The following is a 22979-nucleotide window of genomic DNA, read 5'->3' as shown; positions in this document are numbered from 1 at the left end:
TTGAAAACATCAACAAATTGTCAAAAATGAATTAAAAAGAATGAAACAAAATGCCCATCAGAACTTTACAGAGCCAAAGACAACTTCTTTACATTTTTTGTTTTGTTCAACCAACAACCTAAAACATCATGTACATATACAGTATAAAGAAAAGCAACAAATCCCACATAAGGGGCTGAAATTGTAGAATAGTTGGCATTGCTTCAGTATTTTTGCCCGACTCATTACAGAAGCTATAGTTAAATTATCAAAACTGTCCTAAATTAAGAGCTTTGATAACCTTTTTCATGATTAGAGGTAATAGTGTGTCATTGATCAGAGATGAGACACATCTGCTGCTTCATTCGAATTAAAAGTAAACTTGGGTTTTGCGATATTAAGATGATCTATAGAGAGGATGGCAAGAAGCTTGCACACTTTTTCTATTGTCAAACCAGATTTTCTACAATACTGAAGTTAGTTGCGCCATTCCTGAATGATTTCAGTTGTTGTTTCGGCTGCTGTCTCCACAGGGGGAAGGCGTGTCCTCACGGTCTCAGCTAAGTATTTAAAGCAGCTGAAGTTGTAGCCTGTCTGTGAAAGACAAGAAAGTCTCAGCGAACAGAAGATTTCTCCGTCCAGTCTGCATCGTCACATTTATTCTTCCTCTGAACTGAGTGAGTATGAATCAGCTGCTTTACCACATCGTTAGACCTTTGATTTAAACTTTATAACAATATTTAGTGCACTGAGCTCAGATTATTTTACATTTAGGCTTTTTTTCCCTCACAAATAGTGAATTAAATGTGCAAAAACGTTACTTCATGGGAAGGAACAGGAGCCAGTCACTAACAAAGCTATGCACTGCTGTCTTTAAGAGCATGTGAAGATTATTCAGGTAACAATATCAAAGTCTACTGATTTAACTCTGTTAAACTGTCAATCTTCTGAATGGATTTACATTCTTTATTCACAAGTGCATGAGACACCTTTTAAGACAGGTGTAAAGGATACACTGTATTTTTTTCTGTGTGTATATATATATATATATATATATATGTATATATATATACAGTATGTATGTGTGTACATGTATACAGCAGCCACATCTTAATAGTTGTTACACGTGTATCCACGTGTAAGAAATCCATAAACTAAATTTAAGTGAGCCCTGAGAATATTTCAATTCTCAGATGTCTCAGAAGTCTCTTTGTAGCTCAAAATAAAAAAATAAACCTCCCCCAGGCAAACAGGTCATGAGTGCTGCTGATGGATGCTTACTAGATCACCACCCTCCTGGAGGAAAATACCCAGTTGTGATCAATTGCATTTGGGCATGTTACATCTGCAGCAAAAGTCATTAGCGTGAACTTCGACCCCGATATCCGACCCCATTTTCTAGACCCGTATGAACACGCAACACAGCAGATGAAGAAGTGATGACAATCTCATCTCATAGCAGGTTGAGCTGTCGGCTTACTTATCATCCACAATGCGTCACACATTCTCACCCTCTGGCTGCTGTGCATGACGACTCTTTCTCCTCATGGCACTGTGTTGGTTTACAGTGCAGTGGAAACAGTTTAGGTTTTATTTAACATATTATTGGATGTAGCAGCAGAGATGAATTGTTTTCTGAGTCTGAGACACCCAGCAAGCAGACTAATCTCAGCCACGAGGACACAGCTTGGCTCCATGCTGTCTTTCTCCTCAGCCCTCATATTTCTGACACTGAGGCAGATGTTGTGTGACAGATCTGAGGGCACACCCTATAGACTTAACCGAGTTATAAAGAAAAACACATTTTAAAGCCAAGCCACATTTATCCCAACAATTTTTAGACAGAATACTGACATGGCTCTGTTGGTACTAATGTTAGTCAGTCGATCGACCTCTTCAGCCCAGACTGAAGTCTCAGTAACTGATGCATGAATTGGCACAAAAAAAAAAAAAAAATCACAAACATTGTTGTGTTGTGTTGTTATCTTTAATGGTCGGGTTCACTATAAAAAAAAAAAGTTTGATGACTCTGAGTTCATCATCAAACACATAAAAGCTCAGTTTTAAACTTTTAGGGAACTTTATAAAAGACTCCTTTGTCGTTTTCTTCAAAATTCATGATGTGGAGAATACACGACGCCAAAGGGATTTCAGGACAATATAAATTATATTACATCTTAAACTCAAATAAGTAATTCCAGCCATTTTAATATAAAGTTTTGGTTTTCTGTATGACACACGGGGCTCTGCAGGTCTCTAGAGATAAATTGTCATAACCTTTCATCTGGTGTGGTTATCAAGATTTTTTTATTTCTTAAGATCTATGAACAGGTATCCAAAAAAGTCATAACATTCTCATCAGTCCCAGCTCTAATTTTCTTTTTGTGTTAATTAGCAACATGGTGAAAATGGTAAACAGTAAATTTGTTAAAAGCCAGCATGTTCACAGCATATATGATAGTAATGTACCTAAGGACAGCCTCACTAAAAACTGGAAAACATCATACAGGGATTAAGTGGCATTAATTAGTCTTTTTTTGTTAACTTCATTTACTTGTGAATATTCAACTTTTGTTAGTTATAAGTTGAGTCAACTTATTTATCAAGTTATTTATTTTAAAAACAATTTAGAACTTAGAAATATGGGTTATAACTTGAGCTCATTCGACTAGAAATAATGAGGTAAATGAATGAAATGGCTCAACACATGTTGTGTCCATCCATTATCTACCTGCTTTATCCTGAACAGGGTCAGGGGGCTGGAGCCTATTACAGCTGGCTTTTTGGGCAGAGCCGGGGTACAGGCCAGTCTGTCACAGAGCCAACACATAGAAACAGACAGAAACAATTTATGCTCTCATTCACACCTAAGGGCAATTTTCAGAACCACCAATTAACTAGACATGCATGTCTTTAGGATGGTGGGAGGAAGCCAGGGTACCCGGAAAGAACCCACGGAGGCACAGAGAGAACATGCAAACTCCCCACAGAAAGGCCCCCTGGCCAATGATTGAACCCAGAGCCTCCTTGCTGTGAGGTGACAGTGTTAACTGCTGCACCACAGTGCTGCCACATTTGGTGTCTCCTTAATGTATTTAATCAGTTTCTTTACACGGTTGTGAAAACAGTGCAAACCATGATGATTAGTACTGAATTATGTCTATAATCCTGTGAGCCTTTAGTTTTGTTTTGTTTTTTTTTACAAAAAAATCATGTGTCTTTGTACAGCTACAGTTGTAAGTTGTTCAGAGTGAAAAGTAAACTCTTTAAACATAGAAAATATAAAAAGAGATCAAGTCTGTAACAATTTTAACAACCCAGTTGTAGATCAAATACACTATTTTGAATATTAATTGGTGTATGTTTTTAAATAGACATAAAAATAAAAAATTCAATTCAATTATAATCAGAAAGTCCTTAAATGGCATCTACCTTAAAATGGCATCTACTGCTTTTCTCACATTCAAACATCCAGGGTATATAAACATGCAAATTTATTTAATTTAATTTATTTATATAAAGTTTAACTGCTGGACACAAAATATCTTGTACTTCACTGTAAAGTTCACAGTGTGTGTGTGCACAGGAGGTTTCAAATTTCCACATCAAACTTGTATAAGTGGATTACTGGACCAGGATCAGTTTCCAAACTATCTATGATGTCACAAACCATGCTTGTGGGCTCGCCTCTTAAAATCGGATTTTCGCTGAGCTCCGGGAAACTTTCCCCCTCTAGCAGATGATCGTAAAAACAGCCTTCAGGATTTAATCTCATATTCATAAATTGATCTGTGCACTTAAATTGTTTAGAATTCCTTTAAATCAGCTAGTTTTACATCTACAAAACTCATATGATGTTGAATAAACTTTAAAAGGTTTGCAGTAGCTGTAAAAGAAAACACATTTAGCCTTTCATTCATTTGCTTTACTAAATGTAGTTTAAAATATACTGTATAGTAATAGCCCAGTTTTGATTGCTTTAAAATTAAAACAGCATCAGCGTTGTTACTTTGTACAGTACATTTTCCTGGCAGAGACAAATCTGTATGAAGTTGCCCTCCACAATGGTAGTTAGCATATTGATTGAGTTGCATTTGTTTGTGCACGTTGTTTTGTTCATCTGTTTTTAGCCTCGTATGTCAGCAGCAATATGTCGCACAATCCTGAGCTGGGAGGAGGTGTTTCCTCCCCTCCTACTGCCTGGAATTTAGTGCACTCACAGTTTCAACTTCATTGGCACATGAATAAGGAGTGAACTCATTGTCAGTCTTGTTATTGCTTCATCCAAACCTGTTTGGTGAAGATGTAACAGCCACTGCTGCCGAGAAATGTAAAGTGTCTAAAGTGTAGGTCAAATCAGAGGGTGGTGAGCAAAGGAGAGACAAGTGGAAAGAAGACGACAGAGAAATATGATGGATGACTTTCCCTCGTTCCATAATTTATATATGTTTTTCTTCAATTCTTGGACAGTTCCTTTTTCTTCTTCTTATGAATTAATTGGACAACGGATTACCTTAGCGTAGCTGACTGGAGTTGTTTAATCTGATGTGACAGTTTTGGAGACCTCTGATATGTGTTGAACTCCAAAGGGAAATACACATAGCAGTATTTGGTTTGAGGGCTGGACTGCTTTTTAATAGATGTCTCAGAGAGTATTAAAAACGTGTGTGTCTGCAGTGAACTAGTGCCTGATCAATGACAAAGCCTTGGATTTCCTCACCGTGTTTGTTTTTTCTCAGGATGCCTGTGGAGACGCGGTCAATAAGAAACAGATCTGCAGTGGGTCGGTTTCCGTCTGTCACTCTTGGGTTTGAGGAGGACACAGTAGAAGAAAAGGAAGAAGCAGAGGAAAATGATGTTGAGGAGAAAAATGCATGTTGGCGGTGGCTGCAGAAGGTCTGTCCGTGTTGCTGTCCCAAACCAAATGAAGACGACATCACGGACACTGTGGTCACAGGGATTGATGAGCTCGATAAGGATGAAGGGACGAATGACGAGAACCCTGTGACTGATGACGGCGAGCTCGAGGGTGATTGGAGAACTCAGAAATGTGTTATATATTGTCTAAAAAAGAAAATGTCAGCCATATATCAGACTTAAATCTCTCATATCTTTGTTTTCACAGAACTGCTTCTGAAAGTTGGATCAATAGACCTGATGAAAAGAAAATCAGGGGAGAACCGCATGGAGCATCACACAGATCTCTACCAAAGTGATAACTTCATTATCCGCAGAGGACAGACTTTCCAGATGTGGATAACCCTGTCCAGACCTTTTAACCCAAAGAGCGATAAGCTTCATCTCGATCTTAAAACAGGTTAGTCAGAGGCAGTTGAACACCGACATTCACCTCTACAATCTGTAAATTTAAAAGTGTTATGTTATCACTTAAGCTGAACAACAATACAGACTAAGACTCCACAGGCAACAGCAAGGCTTATGAATACTAATTCATTGAATTTCTTACATGACTGGCCAGAAATCACAAGAGGCCAAGCGTGAAAATGGATGGACACAATCCAACTTGGCCAGTACACCGGCCTCCGCTGTGCAGAGCTGTACATGACAATTAAGAGTTCCCTCTCTCTGGGCAACCACATCAAAGAGAGCAGTTATCAGACCAGTGAATAGTATTATCACATATCTGTCCCAAATATGTGGGGCCAACTAAACGTCGGTACAGTAGGCCATCATCAGTGACTTATGCCCATCGGACAGTGACAGCAACAGGTGTGCCAGCCTTTCAGCAACAAGTGTACTGGACCTTTGTCGTCATAGTAACAATAATAAGCACGTGGTTCACATCGTGACGTGATCAGTGATGCATTACATTTAGGCAACAAAAGTAGTTGGGTTTAGGAAGATTACGGTTTGGGATACAATATGTTCGTTACTTACATTAACCAATTTGTAATGTGACCAACGTTACGTAATAGAAACATTAGGTAAGTTGACTCACGTACACACCTTTCAACGTTTACAATTGTCTTCACTCAGGACACAAACAGGAAAGTCTTCATAGACCTAAATTCACTGCATTAACAACCATTTAGCGTTGCTTCTAGCTGTTGCATCCTAACATGCTTTGAATGCGGGTGAATTTAGAAAATGTTGGAGCAGCCTTTAACCAATCGGTAATGACCGTCATATAACCTGCGTTATATAAACCTTCTTACACAGTCTATGGCCGAAAACCCACCGCCTCCACCTTCGTTGGAACTACGTTTAGCTCACCCCCGGTGGTCACTGATTGGTCCGCTCCTCTGAGTGGCTGAGCAGCATTCCCAGATTACAACCACAGTGAAGACAACCTGTGAGCAACAGTCAGGTGGAACCGGGCTAAACGTCTTTGATCTGTCCAACCATGAACAACTCACCATCCTTTGTGACTTTTGTCACTTCTTACACTATGTCACAAGACTTCCTCTTTTGCTCCTGTGATAACAACTACAGCCATTAATGTAATCTTCTGGTCTATCAGTAGGTGCAGTTTGCCCAGTAGGTTTAGTATTACTCGATTCACTACGAGTCCATGTATTTGGGACCGATGTGAGATGATAACCACCTATTCAATAGTCTGTTAACAGTCAGTTCAGGTGCACTGAGGAGGGTTCAGAGCTGTGGGAGGAAACAAGCGGTACGAGCTGGAGCTTTTTCATTTGTGCTCGTGTCTTTACTGTGGCTGCTCGTGTATGAAGAGGACACAGAATTGGTTGCATTTGTGTGTGAGATGGATAAATTAATAGATATATAGGGAGGGCGTGAGAGACACACAGAGAGGGAGAGGGATTATTGGTTACTATTTCTATGGTAACAATTCTGGTTGCTATGCTTCTGGGAGAGTGTTTTACAGTCTTCAGTCCGGCTCGAACTAAAAATCCCTCGTACTGATAATTCACCATCTTACTGCCACCACCAACTGTTTGAGCCTCACCTGACCGGAGCATGTCTGTCGCTGCTTTCTGCCTCAGTGTATCGAGTGCTGTAAGACAGGGAGGACGCAGACCAACATAGATCCTGCAATTACAGCTGTGTATGATATCAAGTGAGGCTTGAAGACAATAATTAAAATGTCTTATTTACAGAGAGGCTGTGCAGCTATAATAGGACTGAAAATGTTATCCCATGTTCAGTGTTTAATATTGGGGAAATGTGTATGGTGTCAAAAACATTTTTTAATTTTATTCTATATTGTTTTCTTCAGAGTAATTATTATTTTATTTTTTTTCCAGCCAGTTTACATTTGGGTGTGATAACAAAACAACAATCACTGATCATGAATCATTATTAAGCAATTAAAAAAAGCCATCTGTCACACCAGAATTAAGCAGGAGAATAATAGCAGCTGCAGATGTTGCCAGTATTTAACCTTCTGACAATCATGCCACCGCTCTTCAAGTGGTGGACACTGTATTTCAAAACCAATTGTTTAACAGGAATGTGTGATTTGTCTGCTCATATCTGAGTCCATAGCACACCTACAGTAACCTGCACTCAGTCCAAACACTATTCTGTGTGGCATGAGAGTAAATCAAAGCTCAAACAACGCACACTTTTAGATAATTGTTATTAACATTCAGGTGAAAGTCAGTGACAGCTGAGCTCTAAATTTGAGGTTTGCAGTCTGAAGCCACGCTCATGGCTCGGAGAAGCTGTAATTTTCCTAAGAACTGACAGAGTGAACTCCACACTAACAATGTGGCTATTATTAGAGTCTTACCTGTTGCAGGGCTGAAAGTATTACCTCTTACTTGAGGGTGCAGGGGATAAAAAGGTCCTGGTATTAGTAAAAAGCAAAGTGTTTATCCCCACTGGGAGCATCAACGTATATTCACCAAATCTCATGACAGTGTGCCTCTTAGATTATGAGATATGCTGTATGTAAAGTTCCAATTTGGGCTTCAGGGCTGTGTGTGAGGAAAGCTCTTAGGGTTTCTGAGAATCGCTGAGAGTTGGCTACCAAGGACAGCCAGCAGGCGCGTAGCTTGAAGCCTGGAAAACAGAGGAAGACAGTGGTTCTGTCCATGTAGGTGGAAAAACATTGCCACAAGCACCTCTGAAGCTCAGTAATTAACATTTGATAACTTGTTTGTTTCATCTGTGCAAAGTATAAAGTGTAACATTGTCAAGTTGTGGTTTTACAACGTGGAAGTGTGATGGATCAATTATTGGGTGGGAGCAGCTCTATCTGTATATTTACTGGTCAGTCATGAGGGTGATATCGAACCAGCATAGCATATTTACCATTAAAGTTAAAGTTTAGTGTGAAGTTTAGCCCGATTCTGATGCAATCGTCCCCAAAAACGGTATGTATCGTCGTCTGGGGTCCGTGAATATCTACAGGATATTTATCCATTAGTGTTGAAGGGAAAGTCTGGCCAACCAGGCGCACTAGAGACGGCCTCATGGTGTATTAATATCTGTAGGCTTGCTTTGGTGCAGTCTTTGTTGTCCATGTTAATGAATTTACTGCCAGAAAGCCCATCTTCACCCCTCTAGTGGTGCGCAGCAGCTGCATCTCCATCAGTCCGAGCCCGTTTGGCTGCCCCGGTGTCTCCTTGCTGTTTTTGTGCTTCTTGGTGGCTGTGTTTCACAGGGTCACAGTGTTTCTCTTTACAATGATTGTTTCTTTCATTTCTTTGCAAGCAGGTTGCAATTCCTTTTGTCACACCCACTCATTGGCCCATCTGTCCAGGACTGAATCACATCAAAATGAACATCTAATGGTGAACCTGCAGCATTGCAAATTTGTTCTGTTAAGGCTTTTGAAAGCACAGCACACAAAGACAAGGTCACACCCACTGAGGACAGAGCGAAAAAGCTGTGGAGGGCTGTAGTTTTCCACAATCACTTCAGAGCAAAAACTCTTTAATACAGTGACAAATTAACCAATTCTCAACTGCTCTATGTGCTGCTGAAAATCGTAATTTGATTTATTATAGAAAACATTTTATTTGTTTTAATTAAAGATTGAAGCACCTCTTCTATTACGCTGGCTGCAGAAACACTGAAGTCACCTTACATATCAGTATTGGTCATGACAGAGAGAGCAGTAAAAGTGCAGCTGAACAGAAAGCTGCTGCCGAAGCAAAGACTTTTATAAGAGAGCTGCATTGCTATCAGACAAGGTGCGTGTACGTGTACGTGTGTGTGTGTGTGTGTGTGTGTGTGTGTGTGTGTGTGTGTGTGTGTGTGTGTGTGTGTGTGTGTGTTTGTGTGTGTGCATCTTGTCAGGACAGCACATTTTGTAATCTTTGTTTGGTTCCGGTTCATTTAAACATACACAACATGTTAGGAATGCAGGTGTGGCTTTAATAGAAGAGGTGAGAAAATACAGTGTCAAGTTCTGCTTGTGTTTGGACACGTCATGAAGAACAAGCTGTAATACTTTTCACATGCTTGTTTTTCCTTTCGTGTGCGTGTCTCCTCCCACTCTCTTAGGGGCACTGCCAGCCGTGTCAAAAGGCACCCATGTAATCGTCCCCTTGGTGGAGGATTTGGAGGACGAGCGGTGGGAGGCTGCTGTTGTGAAACAGGATGACAAAAGAATAAAGCTGTCTGTGAACTCTCCACCCACGGCGGTCATCGGCCGATATCAACTCACCGTTGAAACAAACTGTGCAAATGGCCCGGCCGTTTCCACACATAACCCTGCTAACGACATCCACATGTTGTTCAACCCCTGGTGTGAAGGTAAACATTAAAATAAGTTACATTAGGACTGCTTTATCTTTATCTCTGGGCACAGACAGGCATCTTCTTGTGGGCAATAGAACATTTCCGTATAACCCTGCTGCGGTATAAAGTTTATATCTCTGGTATGTACTGTAAGGGTTGGTCAAAATAACATGATGAAGGGCCAAAGATGAATTTGGATGCAGGGTTGCGGCCCAAAAATAAATGTAGATGTTATGTGAAATTACATGTCATTAAAATGTGATATATTTTACAGAAAATTAACCTTCTAAATCTAAAATAAAGTTACAGAATAATTAAAACATTAGTTATTAATCTGCTTAAAGATGTTGTAAAGTAGAAATGAAAATGAGTTTTAAGTTCATCACACCACAGAAGTATGGGTTGTTAACTACCCATCCAAATTTGAATGAAAAAAAAACACCACCAAGTTTGTTAAATTAGGCTTTGAAATCGTGAAAAAATCATCAGTCTTCTCTGCTGAGACTGGGGGGGCGTGTCCTGAAGGAGCTGAAGCTCCGCCCCCTCACTGGAAGGTGTTCAGTGTTCAGTATGACAGTCCTGTGGCTGCAGTTCTTTTCCCCACTAAGTGGTCCGTCTGACATCCAACCTCTCGGTGACTTTATACATGATGTCCCACTGGTACTCTGTCTCTGGTGGACAGAGCAGCCTGCTTTGTGAAAACACAATAGAATCAGAATTTATTTGTCCAATGAGTGAAACATACAGATGCAATCAAATCCAGCTTGTCCCCCTGAGCTGCAACACAGGAGTCAAACTGGACACCAGAGACAGCAGACAGTGAGTCTCCAACTACTTCTGACGACTTGCATTACAGTAGTGGAGATAATAAGAGCAGCACATGAACATCAGCAAGGAGAGAGAGAGGAAACCATCATTCTTCATAGATAAGACATAGACCAATGTATTCCAATATGGACGCTTAACAACACTATTGCCCTCAGTAAATACTTTTTAGCTGCACAAAATTGACAGTTCTTAACAGTTAAGAGTAAAAACAATGCATATTCAACAGGCATACTTTAAACTGACAAAAACATCCATAAAATTGTAGTAAAGGAAGAAAAAAAAGGCAGCTTACGTCATTTTGCTCAAGGCCTTGCTTTGTAGATGGGATTGATTATTTCCACTTTCAAAACTGTTCTTACTCGCTCTCTGTCAGATGATCCTGTGTTCATGGATTCTGAAGAGGAGAGGCAGGAGTACGTCCTGAACGATGTTGGACGGATCTACTACGGCACTGAGAATCAAATTGGAGTGAGGACATGGAACTACGGACAGGTGAGTGGCTGCGTGATTTTTCACTGTCAGTGTTTGGGAAACAAGCTGAGCAGCAGGAACTGACGTGCTCTCCAACACACACCTCATGTCTTTTTTCTCTTCTGCTCTCAGTTTGATGATGGGATTCTTGCTGCGTGTCTCTTTGTCCTGGACAAGAGTGGGATTCCTCCATCTGGTTGGGGAGACCCGGTTAATGTGGTGCGAGTCATCTCAGCCATGGTGAGACTGCACTTGATCGACCTTCCTAAATATTTCTCCTCATGATGTTGCAGAACCGTGCTCAATAACTTACACCGAATCAATTTCCTCTGAATACTTTTTGAGCATTAGTGCATAATGGTCCATTTAGATCCAGAAGTCCATGCAGTGATTTAATCTTACTGCCATTTCTAACCATGATAACAGTGTGAGTCAAAAGGGTTCAAAGAGGCTGAAATAGCTCAACAACTACTGGATGGGTTGTCATGATAGCCTGTAAGGACATTCATGGTCCCCAGAGGATGACTGATACTGACTTTGTTGTCCTTTACCTCTCGTGCCACCAGCTTGTGAAAGTTTACAGCAATCCTGTGAAATATGTCAGAAGGTTTGAACAGACATTCACGGTTCTCGTGAAACTTTGGTGACCCCTGACTTTCCCTCTAGTGCTAGCATAAGGTCGACATTTCAGAACTTAAGGGAAATGCCTTGAAAAGTATTGTAAAGACTGCTATGACATTTGGTTCAGTCATTCATGGTCACCTCTAAAAGAATTGCGACAACACTGTGGAGCCTCTGACATTTTCTATAGTGCCATCATCAGGTCAAAATTTATATTTGTCCGATGCTCTAATTTATGACATCGTTACTGATTCTTTCGTGTAGTGCAAATTAGAAAATAGTTAGAATGATTATCACAATACATAAAATGTATGAATTGGGTATGGAGTCATTTCTATGTTCTCTAGCTCTGTATTCACTCGATATGACATGGGCTATTATAGGAAAGGGTTGAGGTTGAACTGGGGAACATAGGACCTTGGGAACATAAATTAACTCCCCATTGTATATATTTCCTTACTTTACATCATAGCATTGTCATTGCGAGTATTTCAGTATACTGATGTTAGCATTTATCTCAAAGAACCATTTCATGAAAACAGAAGGCTGAACAGGTTCTTCTTCAGTTGCCAGTGCAACAAGACGTCATCTAATAAGGCGCTGCTCTGACCAATCAAATCCATAAAAATGCAAATTCATGGTGGATTTATTTGTTAATGTGAAAGCGATGTGTTTCCTGCTAAATAAAAAAAAATAGCTGCCACTGATTTTGTCTGAATCCAACACAGTCTCACAAACAGTCCAGTGTGTTTGTAGACTTCTTGTCTTGTAAACCAAAGGTCATTATATGTACAGTACAACCATTGTTTCATACTCCAATAGAACAAATATTATTAGTTTGGAACACCATACCACAAAGCTTGTGCAGTCCTGTTTCTATCACCTTCGAAATATCTAAAAAAATCCGTCCTATCTTAACACTTCATGATGCTGAGACCATTATACATGCCTTCATCTCCTCACGCCTTGACTACTGCAACAGCCTCTTCACTTGCCTCAATCTAAAATCCATCAGTCGACTTCAAATTCTACAGAACTCAGCTGCCAGACTTTGAACTAAAACCAGGAAGAGGCACCACATCACACCTATTTTATCCTCCTTGCACCAGCTCCCAGTATGTTTTAGAATTCATTTGAAGATTTTAATGTTGACTTTTACAACACTTCATGGCCTCTCTCCCTCCTATTTAGCTGACATGATTGTTCCATATAAGCCTGCTCGTAGAGATCCTCAGACAAAAAACCTTTATCTATTCCAGAGACACGTCTTAAAACTAAAGGTGACAGAGCCCCCAAATTATGGAATGAGCTGCCTGAGGAAATAAGGTCTTCTTAAAACATACTTTTATTGGACAGCCTTTGCTGATTTTAGTGATCAATTCTTATTTCTTTTATATCCTGTTATAATTTGTTTTAATGTGTTTTTGATTGTTTTATACCATCATTGTGTTGTTAAGACTTTCACTTGTTGTTTTGTTTTAATGGCTTATTTTACGTGAAGCACTTTGTAACTGAAGTTCAAAAAAGTGCTATACAAATAAAGTTTATTATTATTATTATTATTACTTTTAGCTGTTTGCTTTTTCTAACCACATTGGACTGTTAATGGTGCAGTCAGGGAACAAAATATTGCTTGTTAACGTCTGTTAGGACTGTAAGCAAAGTTGAAATCGTACATGAATGAAAAGGGAGGTTCTGGGACAGGAAGGGTTTCTCTTTTTTTGGTAACTGATTTTGTAGCTTCAAAGTCAAACACTCTCTTAATTTATCCAGATCAACTCTCTTGATGACCGCGGTGTCCTCGAGGGAAACTGGTCAGGAGACTATTCAAGTGGAAATTCTCCGACAGTGTGGAGTGGAAGTGTGGAAATCCTGAAGGAGTACCATAAAAACAGTGGCACCCCTGTTAAGTACGGCCAGTGCTGGGTCTTTGCTGGCATCGTCACTACAGGTTAGTTTGGTTTATTTTGACATGTGATCTGTACGTGTGTGACGTGTAAATTCTTCACATATAGTGATCACGGTTGTCTTCTCACTCCATCTTCCTCTCAGTTTTACGGTGTTTAGGTATTCCAAGTCGAACTGTGACCAACTTCAGCTCAGCTCATGATACAGACGTCTCCTTGACAACCGATGTCTACCTTGACGAGAACCTAGATCCTATAGAGAACCTCAATAGAGACTCTATCTGGTATGCGAAGTCGCCAGCTTTTTTCGTGTGGCTTCACACAACACCGTTGCACTCATCATGTCTGACATCACTGTCCAGTTTATTAAATCTCAAGTGTTTTCCTGAAGGAACTTCCATGTGTGGAACGACTGCTGGATGGCTCGTCCAGACTTGCCTCCAGGCAACGGAGGCTGGCAGGTTGTCGACTCCACACCTCAGGAGACCAGCCAGGGCACCTTCCGCTGTGGCCCCGCTTCTCTCGCTTCTGTACGCAGTGGTCAGGTCTACCTCAAACACGACGCTCCATTCGTGTTTGCTGAGGTTAGAAGAATACAAATGTTGTATTGTACTTTTATGACGTTAAAAGACTTGAAAAAGAAGAAAATGTGGTTTGTTTAACAATGAGTTATGGTACCTATCCAAATATGCATGACAATTTACCATCTCTTCAGGGCTATCTTTTCTAACCTCTCCTGATCCCTCTCTCCGCATTTTCAGGTGAACAGTGATAAAATCTACTGGCAGAGGAATGCAGATGGGACTTTCAGTCAAATCTACAGTGAGAAAAAGGTTGTGGGCCACTACATCAGCACCAAGGCTGTTGGCTCTGACGAACGCAATGATATCACACACATTTACAAACATCCTGAAGGTAACATCCAACGAAGTGCAGACGCTCAAATACAACGTAATTCACTGGAGGTCACAAGCACTCGTGTCAAAGATGGTTATTGTTGAACGTTTCCATTCTCAGGCTCAGAGAAGGAACGCATTGCTGTGGAAACTGCATGTCGCTACGGCTCCAAAGCCGAGGCCTACTCGTCCCCCATCGCAGAGGACGTCTCTGTGGAAGTGATCATGGAAGGTGAAGGTCCTAAAATGGGAAGCGATGCAGAGCTGAGCATCGTGTTGCGAAACAGCAGCTCAGAGAAACGCAAAGTCGCCCTGCACAGTCAGGTGGGAATCATGTACTACACCGGAGTCCACAAAGCCACGGTCAGGCAGGACAAGATGGACCTGGACATACTGCCCAACGAGGGTGAGTTAGAGGGAAGCTAAAGCCAGCACCTGGTTAGTTTAGCATAGCATAAAGACTGGAAACAGGGGTACCCTTACAAAAAAAAAACACCCGCGTTTCCTATGTGCAAAAACACATGTAAGCACATGTAAAACCTTTAAGATAACATGTAAAACTGATCTATATTTCTAAACCCAAATATAACATGAAATCCATGGAATTACATGTGAAACCCATCATACTGCAAGAAAACAAGAAAACAAAAATGTGATACAAATCAAGTTTATATTTTCAAACATTCAAAATGTATTGACAAAATTGTCCATCAAAAGGATCAAAATGCCCCCAAAAATTAAGTGTGCAAACAATTCTGGCTCTTTGTCGTTGTCCAGGCTTTGTCTTCTCTCCCCGACAATTCCCTGTCTTTACACGGGTATTGTATGTATTGACCAAATTTATTATTATTGCGGAATCTTTGTGTTTGTGCTCACATTACTGCACTTGTTGAAAATGTGTTGGTAAAAATTCACAGTATTTGTGGCACATTAAATGTTTTCGACGTGCTCCACGTGCTACCACATATGGGGCGACGCCTGCGAGCTAGTTCGGGCAGTCAACTTGAGCTTTTCTGCTCAGCATCATGTGACATGCCACATGCTCCATAATCATCTGACAGACACACCCTCCAAATTTGATGGTCTATTTAACTTGGGAAATTCCCCATCTCCCCCTCTCTGCCTGTCAACGACACTGCTGCCCGTTTGCTCAGCCCCGCGACCACCCCGGCATCCACTTGCAGGCTCTGGGGGAGTTTAAGATATTTGCTCATCACTCCCAAAATATATCAGTGTAATCCCATCTACGGGGAGCGATGAGTCCGGAGGGCTAGACGCTAAACTCGAACTGTGTTCTGCTGTTAAAATAAACATTTCAAACGTGAGTTGTCTGTCTGAAATTAAAATATGTTGAAAACATTTCCACATATTTTCTCCATGTTATCATATGTTGCAACTTGTGATAACGTGTCATACATGTGATAATATGTGTCCCATGTGGAAAACATGGTAAACTTGTGGTTTTTCTGTAAGTGTACTTAACACAGTTTATCTTAACGTCACTTCTCTGCCTACATCTCCTGTCAACAGAGAATGTTTTGGAGTGGGCGCTCGAGTACAAAGACTACAAGGACCAACTGATAGATCAGGCTGCACTCATGCTGACACTATCAGGCAGGGTCAAAGAAACGCAGCAGGTCCTGGCCACTCAGTTCAGTTTCCGACTCAGGACTCCAGATCTTATCATAAAGGTAAACCAGGCAGCTGAACAGGCAAATATTTCTGGGAAGAAGATTAAAATACAGTTCCCGATCTGACTTTGTCTTCTTTCTGTTTTTCTGTCACGTAGCCGGTCGGCAAGGCCGTGGTCGGGCAGAAGACGTCAGTACAGATTTCATTTACTAACCCATTACCACGGGTGCTGAAAGCAGTCATATTCCACGTGGAAGGACTCGGCCTTCTACCTGCTCAAAAGATTCATTATGGGTGAGGAGAAAAAAAATTCACTTTATATTGTGTTTTTTGTTTTTTGAACTACCCTGTCTATCTTTCTCTTTTGTGATTGCTACTGTCATTTCCTGTCTTACCCTCAGAGATATTGGCAGCCATGCCTCTGTGTCTGTCACTGAGCACTTCGTCCCCACCCTTCCTGGACCGAGGAAATTATTGGCTTCGTTGGACTGCAAGCAGCTCACACAGGTTCACGGTGTGAGCGAGATCACGGTGGAGAAAGCCGTTTGAAAACAGAGGCTCCGAATGTTCATTTCCTCCGTATAAGCACTGAATCTCTTCTCTATTCATGACATCCTTTTCCATTTATTTATATGGAGAGCCAGTATTGAAATTCATAAAGGTGATACCCACTGTTGCTGCTTTATTTTGCATGAGAATGTTAAAACAACTAATGGCCACAGACAGCTAATCTTAACATATCACTGCAGTGTTTATGGGATGTCACATCAGATAGACAGAACCTTTTAATATTATATGAAAGCCAATATTGGCTTGCATCAAATTCCTTTGCATTTTAATGTAAAGATTCTGTGGTATGGTTCTTCAATATGCAGGCTCGTAAGGTGCAACTATAATGACTATTCTCGAGTCCCGCGGTAGTTGCGGAGGTTGGACAGTGTGGCAGCTTTAATGAAAGAGCTGTGCTTTTGTAAAGACAGGATCAATGCTTAGATTATGTTTATATTTATACATAAAGTATATTTATTTTGTTTATTTTGCCATGCATTGAGAGTAAGAAGTGTTTTATTTAAACATCTCCTCAATTGTCAAATGCTGTTATTATTAAAATACCAATTATTTCAAAACTTAGAGTTGGAGATTCATTGATTTTTGTGTTATTGTTTCAGAATATTAGATTTCGACGGAATCAGTGCTCAATTGGTGACTTCTTTTCCTTGCACACTGGTACTCTTTTGGCTGAAGCTAGATTGGATCAGCGGAATGGAGGCTCTGCTTTGATTGGTTGTTACATTGTGAGAGGATTAAGGTGAAAGATATGGTCAGGAAACAGTTGATTGATAGTGAATCAACCAATCACTGCATTTTAGAGTTTAGAGTGTGCTTCCCTGCAGCTGATCTAATCTAGCACCAACCGTGTTCTCGCTGTAAGCTAACATTAACATTACAGTAATGTTGGCCGGGCTCCAAAAGGACATGAATAGAACAGGAACAGTCAGCAAAGCTTCGAAAGTCAAATCCTTCCCAGCCCGAACTAAATACAGGTTGAGAGCATCGTCAGTGACACAGCTCATAGCGAAGAGCCTCTTGATGTGATGTTCATCTTGTGTTCCAGTGTGACAGAGTACAAAGACATGAATTAAGCCAGTGATTCTCAACTAGTGGATCGCGGCCCCATTTTAAGTGGTTTGTGAAAAAAAAGGCAGACTTATTTTGAAGTCCAGAGAATTTCTCCTTTATCTTAAAGGATATGTGTTTCCCATGATGCAAAATTCATGCAGTAGTCATTTGCTGCCAGCTGTAATGTCACATCAGTAGTAAACTCTCATTCAAACATTTAAACACAGTTAAGAGTCTGCATTTTTATTTCATATTAAATACAGTTCAATTTAGATTCTTGAAACTCTAGAAACTCTAAGTCAATACAATTTCTCCATGAGTTATTTCAGTTTTGCGAGCAAAAGACAATCCTTCTTATTCGTTTTCTAGCCGTCCATCTGAAAATAATCCCGTCATTAATTACAAAATATGCCTCAAAATTATGTTTTTTTTTTTTTTTTTTTTTGGGGGGGGGGGGGGGGGGGGTCTGTTTGATTGACAGGCCTGTGGTGCAGTCAGGTTAGGAATATGAGCGGGCGGGACGTAGTATCGCCGGGTTTCCAATCAGATAAAGTCAGATCCAACACTCGCTCCCCCTACTTGTTCAAATATGGTCACTTCCGGCTCCGAACCGCTCCGTACTAGCAAGACGGCGCCAGCCAAAATCCGAACTCATAACGGCTGTTCACAAACCAATGGGTGACGTCGCTGTTGGTTGTCACTTGGTCACAACCTAATGACAGTGGAAAAATTTGTCTTTTGAGGGTGGACCAGTTGAGAAACACTGAATTAAACTGGAGATGTTCTATTTCATTATATGCATCAATGTGACAGTTCAGCCGATGGTGTGTAACCCTTTCAACGCTTCCCAGTCTTCCACATGAACCTTGGTCTTGAATTGAATTAATCTCCTGACCGACTCAATTCATCTGATGAGCTTCACTGAACCACAAGCCTGACAGCAGGGACAGGTCATCTGGAAAAATGACATGTAAAATAGTTTAATTTAGACACAGTCATTTATCTCCTTAAGTAGACTGTTTCAGCGAGGACGTTGCAATGTTCAGCCTCAACCTGGTGACACCCTCCTGGTGCACGGGGACCTGAACGTCTTAACCCAAGATTTGTTCTGCAAAGGAACAAGTTTGTGATAAGTGTGTTTATAGTTGTGATGACTTTATTGTGGCTTGCTGTAGTTTAATGCAAATATTAAAGATGATATTTCACTCACCTTGTTACATCCTTACACTCACGCACTTGATCCCGTGTTGCCCCAAAAAGATCTTGTCCTGTCAAATTGATTTTGTCTGACAGTCTCATGGTTGTGACTTAACATAAACAGTGTCCCTTGTCATAGACTTGTCTTATTTTGATAGATTTTTAGCTACAAGACAAAAATCACTATACATGCACACACAGATTTAACAAACATTTACTGTAGATACTGTATATATTCATATATATATACACACATTACATACACAAACAAACAGTCCCTGCCGAACTGACATCACTGGGTCTGAGTCCAGCATTCCTTTCAGTTGTTCTTCCCACTGCTGTAAGGTCGGCTTTTTGAATACTGAAATAACTTTAAATCCATTTTCTCGAACAATCTAACAGATGAACATCAGCATGTCCGTCATGAGTCCAGCTGATACAGCCCAGTCCTCAACCACCTGCTATTTTTCAAAGCTACTTATTCATAATAATTTATAATGTATCAGCACTGTACTTTGTTGTGAAATTCGAAGCCTCAGTCTGTTAGTAATCTTTTAGGTGCACCAAATCCAAAATGTAAAATTTTTCACCCCATCAGCTGTTTCACTCTTCAGTGGGCAAGCCTCTGCCCTTTGGGTGAAATAATCAACCATAACACATACACAATCATTCACAACAAAGTAATTTTGTGCAGGTTCCCTTCATGCAGTAAAAACAACCCTGAGGCACACGCAGCCGGCCATCACATGATGTAAAAGGAAATGAGATTCATCAGACCAAGCTACCTTCTTCCTTTGCTCCATGGTCCAGTCCTGATGCTCACCTGCTCATTGTAGGGGCTTTTGGTGGTGGACAGAGGTCAACAATGGTACTAATCACTGCATACTGAGAACACCCCACAAGACCTCCGGAGATGCTCCGATCCAGTTGTCGAGCCATCACAGTTGGTCAAAGTCGATTAGATCCTTACTACTATCTTATTTGTGGCTCATTAATTCAGTCGTACACACAGTACTGTCCAGTGTCTCTCTGTGGACATGACTGGTACTGCTAACAATGACTATCAATGTTTAACCTGGCTTTAAGGACTTGTACCATAGTCAGCTCAGGTGTTACGTAATTTCCAGCTTCATTTTCAGAGGTAAACTGAACACAGGTTGACTTCATACTTGCTACATCCTACCCTGGCAGCTGCCATTATATCATATACATCACATAATCAGTGTTCCTCGCTCTCCTATCAGAGGTTTTACCGTTGTGGCTGATCAATGTATGTTCTGGTTGCCACCATCTGATAAAGTGACTTTACCCAAAAGGTCCATCCCTGTAGCTGTGGCATATTTGTCATTATCCATAATGGGACCATGGTCAGACGCCACAAGCCAGATGTGGGAATGTTTTCTACCCTGCAGAGTTTACTGTCATTGACAGGTGACTGACAGTTCATAATAATAAGTGCATGACTCCATGAAGCATCCAGCTCCCTCTGTTATTTTATAAAGTGTATTTCTCTATATTTCCGTCCTACATACAGAGCAGAGGCTGTTACAAAAACCTCTTTGTTTGTTGACATTGTTGGATAATCTCGAGCAATGTTTGAGTGGTTGAATTTTTCACATTATATTGGCAAATAGAAATGTTTATAGCCTGTTTGATCATCCGCAGAGCTAACTGACCTTTCATAGGTGTTGACATCAACAGCCACAGATACAGTTTTGTATCATTTGCGGTGGTATGTTAACATATTGACTGCCGTGTTTGGCCCCGTTCCGGCCTCTTTTCCAAGCTTACCTCAATGTATTTTCACACTGAAGGTTACTTTCATCCATCTTTCACAATAGTTTTCTGACATGTAAAAAAAAAGACCCTCCTGGGGGATATTTGCATGGTGGAGAAGCACAGGCTTCATCCATAATGTTAATGATGGCTGTTGCATTCAGGTGCCTAAAGCTGAGATTGAGTGCCAGCATCTGCATCAGCCCGGCCCTGATGTGCTGCACTAAAATGGATTAATCACAAGTTCCATTTGAATGTAGCAACTATTGCATTTTAATATAATTATAGCTTTATATTAAAATACTTTTGACAATGTCAGGAACAAAAACATTAACATAATTTTATGAAACAAATGTGAACAACAATAAAATATATGTTGCAGAAGTATTATTTATTACAGGACTGAATTATGCCGCATCATACACGTGTCTACTTTTTGGTTCACTAAGTGCATATTCCTCATTTACATACTGCACAAACAAAAGGCCAAGAAGCTAAAATGACTTTGTTTATTCACTTCCTGTGCTTGCTGTATGCATGTGTATGAAAGCATTTCGGCCTGTAAAATATGTAGAGATTCACTGATACCGACCAACAGCCAGTTTTCAGAAAGGGATTATCTCCTGTCACATTATATGAAGTCTCAAGTCACACCTGTCTACCAGCTACTAATAGGGGTCACCATTATTTGAGATCTTAAGGCCAGCCAGCATGTGGGCAACACAAGAGCAAGAAACTCAAAGCTTCAAAGGTAACAGCAAACGTGTTGCATGTCATTAAAGTAAAAGCACTCAGAGAGAGGAACGCCTTCAATACAGCTGCAGAATCCTCTTAATGCCTTATTTAAATGCTAGATGTTTCACATGTACATAAAGGCAGACAATAACTTATGGCCAGTGAATCATTAAAAATCGTTTTGATGTAATGCCACCCACGGGTGAATTAACATTCCATTATGCAGGATTGTTCAGAGAACTTGTACTGTCCAAAACTGGCTGCAAGTGCACATAACATTCATTAATAATGGTATTGTATGCCACAAAGGCCATGCATACATTAATCAGTAACACAGCTACAGACTCTAGAACCAAAAATTAAAAAAAAAACTGGGGAAAGATGGGATGAAATCTGTGGGGAAAAAAAAAAAAGAAGGTCCGAAATATCTGTGGTCCATATGGCTTACATAAATATAGTTGGAGGAATACTTTTAAAGGGGTTATGTGCAAACACATGAACTGTTATGTAAACGGCCACATGGTGGCATTATTATTACCAAAAGCAACTAGTTCAAACTTGGCTCATTGCCCAATCCTCCCTGAACATCAGTGAAGTGTGCGGAATAGTTTCGGAAGCAGCTACCTCTCCTGAGCAGGGGTAATTAAGCTCTCATGTCTGACACACATAGTTGTGCTGTGCGTGTCAGACGGGCTGATGGGGTGTGTGCTGATTAATGTGAGTGGCTTCCCCCCACTGAGAAGTGCAGTGGAGTTTGATGTTTTACATAATGAAGTTCAATTTGGAATTGTTGTTTCTGAAACTTGAACCAGTCTAGTTTTGCCTTTGTTGCATAACAGAACATGCTGACAAGAATTGGCTCTATTGTGAGTGTATGGGTGGTGAAGACTCTTGTGTCGTTTTACGTCTCCGTTGCAACCAATCATTTTTATTGTCAAAGTGTCTGCCAGTTTTTCTTTTGATTCACCATTTCCTTTAAAATGCCATAAAATCATGGAAAATGTCCATCACAGATTCTCATAGCCCAAAATAATGTCTTCATGTTGCTTGTTTTGATGAACCATTCGTTTGTCAAAAGCCCAGATATTCAATTTAAAAAGAGAAGCGCAAGGGCCAAATATTTTGGAAACAAGAACAAAAGAATACATATTTTTGTTCCTTTGCCTCGCTGGAAGCATTATGGTTTTTTCTTTTTGAAATTAGTCGTCTGTCTGTTTCTCCAAAACTTGCACAAACGTTCACTTGAGCTCCAGGATGAACTGTTTCAATGTTGGGGGTCAGGGGTCAGAGGTCAAAGATCTAGGTCACTGTCACCTCACATCTTTCCAATTTTTATGAACACAATATCTCAGGAAGGCCTGTCTGGGAATTTCTTTGAATTTGGCACAACATGTTTACTTGGTCTCCTTATGAACTGATTCAACTTTGGTGGCCAAAGGGCAAAGGCCAATGTGCCCTTACAAAATATGTTTGTGGCCATAACTCAATATTTAATACGCTAATTATGACTAAATTTGACATGACTTTCTAATATGATAAAACGGTCTTCAGGAATGACATTCTATGTCCAAAAGGTCAAAGGTTAACTTCACTGTGACACTGTAATGTTCTGCACATTTTTCAGCCATCATTAAACACC

The 22979-nt window shown here is 40.4% G+C and overlaps 1 protein-coding gene across 1 annotated transcript; it reads left to right on the top strand.

Moving 5' to 3' along the window:
* The first annotated feature begins 584 nt into the window (after window positions 1–584).
* Window positions 585–17129, top strand: LOC138198899 (protein-glutamine gamma-glutamyltransferase K-like). The gene is made up of 14 exons (XM_069150642.1): window positions 585–656; window positions 4719–5008; window positions 5105–5296; window positions 9421–9672; window positions 10859–10977; window positions 11089–11196; window positions 13351–13528; window positions 13630–13768; window positions 13876–14068; window positions 14246–14399; window positions 14502–14786; window positions 15911–16071; window positions 16170–16306; window positions 16414–17129. Exons 2-14 carry the CDS (start codon window positions 4720–4722, stop codon window positions 16559–16561), a joined length of 2355 nt encoding a protein of 784 aa, XP_069006743.1. The 5' UTR covers window positions 585–656; window position 4719; the 3' UTR covers window positions 16562–17129.
* Window positions 17130–22979: the final 5850 nt, after the last annotated feature.

This window comes from Embiotoca jacksoni, unplaced genomic scaffold (assembly GCF_022577435.1).
Source record: "Embiotoca jacksoni isolate LCO1_2020_lvr unplaced genomic scaffold, fEmbJac1.0.p SCAF_16, whole genome shotgun sequence".
Taxonomy (NCBI): Eukaryota; Metazoa; Chordata; class Actinopteri; family Embiotocidae; genus Embiotoca; species Embiotoca jacksoni.
This window is presented reverse-complemented; position numbering and strand designations above follow the sequence as displayed.